Genomic DNA, 7568 nt, shown 5'->3' with positions numbered 1-7568 from the left:
GACTGATGTGTGTAACAGACTGTCAACTTGAGAAAAGTTGGGTTATATCAAGTTGAAGTTGACAGTTATGAGATGGAGATGCTAGACACTCTGTGGGCATTCTGTACTGGACTTAAAAAAGCCAGTCATTCATCATCTATCAAAACATTTAACAGATTCATATAGGGGGATAAATTACCTACTGATAAAATAAATGTAGATATCACTGTAATGGATCTTAATAAAAATTTCTACTGGTATTCCGAATAAAATTAAACTGATGCCATGATACTGGAAGGGATACAAATGGTTTAGATTTCCATTTGCAGAGCTCCAGATTTCAAGAAGTTTGCAGATCTGTGCTTGTGAAAGATAAAGCCTACTGGCCTCAATTACTGAACACTTCTTGAACAATTGCCATCACAGCACTTTTCTTGGTTGTTTAGCTAGCCAGGACCCATTATAATGTAAGGAGAATTAAACATGAGTGATGAAATGAAAAAGCTCACAGCAAGGGGGAAACAGGCAGGGGAGCACAGGACAGGTATCTTTCCCCACTGTGCTTGACAGTTACTATTACTAATTAAAACACTAACCATAGCATCTTCAGGGCAAATAAGTTGCCATATATGACAATTCACCATTTTTTAATACCTCCCATGGCTGTAAATTGAGCATTGGAACTTTGCTGTATAAGTGTGCTGTGACACTTGCAGTTCTGCGATTTCTTTTTGCAGCCACTGTACTTATGGATTTACAAGAACAGTGGTTGTCTACAGTAGCAGCAACAAACAGCCAGAAAGAAAACTTAAGACAAAGATAAAGAGCAAAGAACAGAAAGCACATGAAGGAAGTTTTAAGACACTTCTTGTCATCATTATGTTTAAGCGGGATTACTGTTTGGCATCTCCCATATGCCATGTTGCCCTAGTCGGTCACAACCTGCCCCATGGGTCAGTCAGTCACACTCTGTGTATCATGGATCCTTTTGACATACTGGAGCTGCTCTACACAGTGTTTACTGTTTTTTAGCACCTGAAGGATTGTCCAGGTGTTAAGGAAACAATAAACACTGCAAAGAGCGGTCCAGTATATTAAAAGAATCCACGATACAGAGAGTGTGACTGATTGGCCCATGGGGGCAGGCTGTGACTGACTAAGACAAAAAAAAAAAGGCACTCAGGAGACACCACACAGTAATCCTGCCAACACATAATGATGAAGAAAAGTGTCTTAAAAGAATAAAATATATAAATGATAAATGAAAATGTTAATAATAATAATCATGATAATAATAAAAGAAAATGAACTTATAATATATACATGCTATCACAAAATTAATGATATATGTATGACTATATCAAAGCCTTTTGATATGTATAAGGCAATAGGAAACATTTCACAAAATACTTAAAAGAAGATGGCCAGGTTTCACTAAAGAATACTAAAAGATAAAAAGTGAATCATATTTAATGGAATCCATACTATCTATCTATCTATCTCCCCAGAAGCATCCAGAAAGGGGATCACCACTGCAAAAAAGCCTCCACCTCTCCCTATTCAAACACCTTTCGGTTGAGGAGACTCAAAAGCCTTAGAAACTACACAGGGAATCAAAGTGGTAGGTCAGTAGTTTGAATGGTAATAGCCATCAACCCTCTCATGAATAGGTTGAATACAGATAAACTTCCTGCAACAAGAAAAGTAGAGATTGATAGACAGAGATGAAAAAAGTTATGACCAGGCATTGGGAGAGCACAAAATCAAAGGATAAGGATAACGACAAAGGATAAGAGGAACCTCATCAGTATCATAAGCCTTCCCTGAGTGGGCATAGAAAATATTACAAAGAATTTCATTAACAGACATTACATAGAAGGAAGGATGAAGGAAGAACAAGCCTAGAATCATCTATTATTGAGATGATGGCAATGGTCTCAGAAAAAGAGTTCAATTTTAGAAATAGAGAAGATTATTGTTGTGCTGTCTGGATGAAGCAAAGATGAAAAATTGTAGGTGGTATTTTTTGAGATAAGAAAAGTCAAGTAGATCTAATAAGCTTTTCATTTTTTAACTGGTTTATGAATTAAGAATAAGCTGTTGAACAGATTTTACAAGATTTGGGGCAGAAATATAAAGGGTAAGAGTTTTAGAAAATTGAGGACCAAGATTGCAAGCCATCTCTCTATCATGGACAGTATGAAAGTGAGCCAATCAAGTTTTAAAATCTAGGATTAGATAGAATGTGTGGAATGTATGTCTCCATGCCAGAGGCAATAAACTTCATTATACTCTCAGAAAAGAGATGGGTTTTTGACAAAATAGTTATTCCAGGGAAAACTGAACAGTATCTTCTCAGGTCTTTCCACTTTCCATGTAATTCTCTTGACATGAACTTTTAAAGCAATGCTAATTATAATTACATTTCCAAAATATCCTCACCATTTGTAGAAAATCTATTAGTTTGTGAGGGTCTTGGCCAGTGCTGAGGTCTCTGATGTCCACTGGAAGACCGTAATGCCTGCAGAAATGGAATAATAATAATTTGGTATATCTCTTTGTGTCCCCAGTCATTATATTTTCAGTTTATTTTTTACATGAAAGAGAAGCTAAACAAGAGCTACAGACACACACACACACACACACACACACACACACACACACACACACACACACACACACACACACACACACAAAGAACAGAAAAATTGACAAAAGCAGAAGGAAATATGGATAAAAAGAGACATGAATGAAGAAGAGAAAAGTAAATTGAAAGAATTGAGAGTAGAGGCCCAGTCAAAAGAAACAAGGAAAGAACACAGGAACAAGTGAGAAGAATAACATGGAAAGTTGTGGACATGAAAGTGAGGAAATGGTGGCACAAAGATGCCACACAAGATCACCAAGCAGAAATTTAAAGAATATGTATACTAATGTAGATGGTTTGGTGTTAAGCCTACTAGAACTTAAAGACTACTTAAAGAACAATAAACCAAATGTGGTATGTTTAACAGAAACCAAACTAAAAGAGGAAATAAAATTGGGATTTGCAAAGGAAGAATATAGCACATGGAAAGGAATGGGAGGAGTGATATTGGTAAAAGAGTATATTATTGTTGAGGAAGTGGAATATTGTGATGGAATGGCAGAAACATTGAATGTTGTGATTAAGATCTAGGAAGCAAAAAAAGGAAAATCATTGTGACATACCACCAAAAACTAATGCATGGGAAACGAATAAATTTTAAAGAATGCAACTAGAAAAAATAAATAAATAAATAAAATAAATAAATAAATAAATAAATAAAAAGTATGGAGGAAATGATAAGGAAAAGTAACAAAGTGTTCATAGCAGGCAACTTCAACACTAAAGGAATTAACTGGGAGATGGAAGTGAAAGAAAATGTTGGGTCATGGGATGAAGAACTTATGCAAATTATGATGGTAAATACAGAGACAATGGGTGAATGAACCGACAAAATACAGAGGAGAAGAACCATCACAGTTGGACTTAGTGTTTACAAAAACCCTAGAAAGTAGACCAAGTATACATTATCTAAGTCCAATGGGAAGTGATCATGTGATAACAGAAATAGTACTACAATAGGAAAAAGCATTGCACAGGAAGGAACAATGCAGAAATGGGAGAAAGAACTATGCTAAGGCAAACTTTGCAGAGTTTAATACATTTTTTGGAAAAATTAACTGGAAAGTGCTATTTGAAAGTAAAGTAGTATAAGAAAAATATGAGATATTTTTTAGTAAGTAAAGAGAGGGGGGTGCAACAGTTTGTGCCAAGTTATAAAGTGAAAATTGGTAACCATGAATGGTATAATGCCAGGTGTGTGGAAGCAAAAAAAGAAAAAGGACAGGGCATGGAAGAAAATTATGAGACAACTGAACAGAAATGCTAGAGAAGAATACAGAAAGGCAAGGCATGAATATGGTATAATAAAAAGAGAGAAAAAGAAAGAAGCTTTGAAAGTGACATAGTAAGAAAATGCAAGGAAGAACCCAAACTCTCCTACAGATACATAAATGGGAAAATTAAACATAAGGATGGCATAATCAAGTTAAAAAGGGGAGGAGGAATTTATGAAATTACTGGGATAAGTGAACTGAATGAGTTTTCAATCTGCATTTACAAAGGAAACCAAATTTGTGGCACCAAAAGTGGTATTACAGAATAAGGGAATACAGGAGATACAAGTAGAGACAAGAAATCAAGAAACTGTTGGAAGAGCTGGATGTCAGAAAAGCTATGGGAACAGATCAAGTAAATGGATGGATATTAAAAGAATGCAGAGAATAAATGGAAGAACCCACATGGGATATAATTAACAGCTTGTTGAGAGAAGGAAAAGTACGAAGGGAATGGAAAAGAGCTAACATAGTGCCAATATACAAAAGGGGAAATAAAATGGAACCATTAAGTTTTAGACCAGTGTCACTAACAAGTATTGTAAGCAAGCTTTGTGAAATAGTAATTAAAGACAGCTGAGTGGAACATCTAGAAGATGGAAAGATAATTACAGAAAAGCAATTTGGAATAGGGATGTACCAATGTATCGGTATCAGTAATGGTGGTATTGGCACATTCTAAAAGTAACAGTATCAGTATCGGTATTGGCTGATTTTCTGCCAATACTACCAATACTTGAAGGAGCTTTGTATGTTGCATGTCACTCATTGCAAATAATCTTGTTCAACAGAAATTGGATTTTCTAAACAGTTGAAAAAATATTAGAAAAGTGTAATGATCTAATATCATGACACTAAATAGTTTGGAATTTTCTGCGATTTAATTTTCATCACTTTAAACGATAAAATTTACATTACTTTGAATACAGGTATATAATACTTAGTATACAGTATTGCCTTTGGTACTGCAGATGCGTATTATACAGGTTTAGTAGCTTCGGCAAGGGATTGGCAGAACCCCTCCACTTGCCTCATTTGCCTGCCTCAGTCAGTCAGTCACACCACAACAGGGCATGCTGCCAGAGTCTGGGGATTTCTTCACAGTCTTCTGCCTAAATGTACGACAATTAAGGTAAAGCTAACCTTTTTTCTAAGGAAACTGTTGTGGGAATTTAGCTTTTGGATGTTATATTATCATAACCATAGAAATTTTGTATCTGCTTTTTTGCAAACATCCAAACTCCTTGTATAATCAAATAAATAGTACTACTTTATATTACTATTGTTTTCATTTGATTTCTTTATCCATGTCTTTAAGGGACCTAAGTTTATTGATAACAAACTTGATAAAAAGAATTCATGACAATCTGACTTTCATATCGGTCATTTTCATGAAATCCATCAAAGTTCATTTAAGTTTTGCTAGAGTCTGATAATAAGATGGCCATCTTTGTTTTGAAACTTGGGCCCAGTTGGCTGGAGCCCTGAATACTACAACACTATTTCCTCACCTATGTGAGGAAACAGTGATGAGATGCCAGTCCCAGAAAAGGGTCCAAAGCAGTAGTCAAAAATTGAAGGATAAGTGCCTTGAAACCCCCCTCTTGAAGGAACTCAAGTCATAGGAAGCTGGAAATACAGAAGCAGGCAGGGAATTCCAGAGTTTACCAGAGAAAGGGATGAATGATTAAGAATACTTGAGAATGTGACCACACTCACTCACTCAGACCCTACAAACCACATCTCCAGGTATTCCTGGTGATGTTGTCCTCTTTCAGGTCCAGGTACTGTTGTGGGTTCCCCATAAAATCAACTCTTTGCTGGGAGTGAATGCATCTGGTGTTGTTGTTGACTTGATCTTGTGTGTGTGATCAAGTCAACAACACCAGATGCATTCACTCCCAGCAAAGAGTTGATTTTATGGGGAACCTACAAAAGTACCTGGACCTGGAAGAGGACATCACCAGGAATACCTAGAGGTGTGGTTTGTAGGGTCTGAGTGAGTGAGTGTGATCCCATAGGTGTGGAAACAGTGTTGTAGTATTCAGGGCCCAAGTTTCAAAACAAAGGTGGCCAACTCATGTGTGTATTTGCCTAGTTTTGCGTGTGTGTGTGTGTGTGTGTGTGTGTGTGTGTGTGTGTGTGTGTGTGTGTGTGTGTGTGTGTGTGTGTGTGTGTGTGTGTGTGTGTGTGTTCTTATTGTTTTAATTTCATTCTTTTAATATTTGTGCATACTTGGAAGTTGGGGTTATGTCTTCTTAGTATTATTTTATTTGCTTATTCAATTTTATCATCAATATCTTGATTCTTGTCTAGTATGCTGCCTCCCTTAAACATCAATTCTGATTTCTTTTTATCTTCTCAATTCTTCTCATGTTCTATTACTGTATCTCCCATATCTGTATCCTATTTCTTTGTTTTTAATTGGTTTTCATTCCAAGTGCCATTTCCTCTAACATTATGTCTTTCCTATTTCTTTCTTTTGTTCTAGTTGGTAACTTCTTCCCAAATCCTCTTGGTTTTAAAGATTCTATTTTATATCATTCTCACTTTTAACAGCCTCTGTATCCACATTCTAAATGTATATATAGGTATTCTCATCTTTCTTTTTTCCTTTATGTCTATCCAACAGAACTCATCTACAAATTCCTCAGTGTCTACTCACTCCTTGCTTTGTTTTGAGCTCAACTGTGTCATGCAGCACATGATGTCATAATAACTCACATATCATAATAACTATTTCAGTCTATTCCTTTCCTCTCTTTTCAGTCCAATATACATGACCTTATATAAGAGTTGACTCAATCCTACAAAATATATAAATCAGGTAACAGATGCAAAGCAGTTCCTGAAAAATCTCAACAGAGGTGTGCGTCTGTGTGTGTGTGTGTGTGTGTGTGTGTGTGTGTGTGTGTGTGTGTGTGTGTGTGTGTGTGTGTGTGTGTGTGTGTGTGTGTGTGTGTGTGTATTTACCTAGTTGTGCTTTATGGGAAAAGAGCTATGCTCATGCTGTCCCATCTCCATATCTTTTAATATCCAACTTACCCTTGAATCCATGTACACTTTCTGCATTTACTATCTCCTCATCCAGACTGTTCCATACATCAATACTTCTATATGAGAAACTATACTTTTTGACATCTCTTCTACAAGCACTCCTCTTCAGCCTCTTTCCATGTCCTCTAGTGTCCCATGTATCCCAGGCCATTAAGTCGCTCCAGTCCACCTCCTCTACTCCCTCATGTGCTTTATATATTGCAATCAAGTCTCCCTTTTCTCTCCTCTTTTCCAACGTTGGTAGATGTATCCTTGCCAGTCTCTCTTCATATGACAAGTCCTAGATACTTGGTACCATTTTCGTAGCTGCTCTCTGAACTCTCTCCAACTTCCTTATATACTTTTTCTTGTATGGCAACCACACTACTGCTGCATATTCTAGTCTAGGTCCTATCAACAACACGATCATCTTCCTGACCATCTCTTCATCTATATATGCAAAGGCCTGACTTATTCTTCTCAACAAGTTATAGGTTTCTCCTGTAATTTTGCTTATGTGTCAGGTTCCCAGTCACTGTAACACCGAGATCCTTTTCCTCTTTCCATTCAACACATAATTTCCTTTTACTCTTCTTGTACTTTTTCCAAATTCTATTACTTTACACTTCTTT

At 36.4% G+C, this 7568-nt stretch overlaps 1 protein-coding gene across 4 annotated transcripts in view; it reads right to left on the bottom strand.

Annotated features, from left to right (window-relative positions):
- The window catches only part of LOC135104493 (translation initiation factor eIF2 assembly protein-like), a 31254-nt gene that overhangs the window by 8205 nt on the left and 15481 nt on the right, over positions 1–7568 (bottom strand). For all 4 annotated transcript variants that reach the window (XR_010270458.1, XM_064012043.1, XM_064012045.1 and 1 more), the window contains exon 9: positions 2422–2500. Coding sequence is in view for 3 of the 4 variants with exons in the window: in XM_064012043.1 (XP_063868113.1) it covers positions 2422–2500 (79 nt within the window). In the remaining variant the exon portion in view is untranslated. The remainder of the gene's footprint in view (positions 1–2421; positions 2501–7568) is intronic.

The sequence above is a fragment of the Scylla paramamosain genome, chromosome 10 (assembly GCF_035594125.1).
Source record: "Scylla paramamosain isolate STU-SP2022 chromosome 10, ASM3559412v1, whole genome shotgun sequence".
In the NCBI taxonomy this organism is placed as follows: domain Eukaryota; kingdom Metazoa; phylum Arthropoda; class Malacostraca; order Decapoda; family Portunidae; genus Scylla; species Scylla paramamosain.
This window is presented reverse-complemented; position numbering and strand designations above follow the sequence as displayed.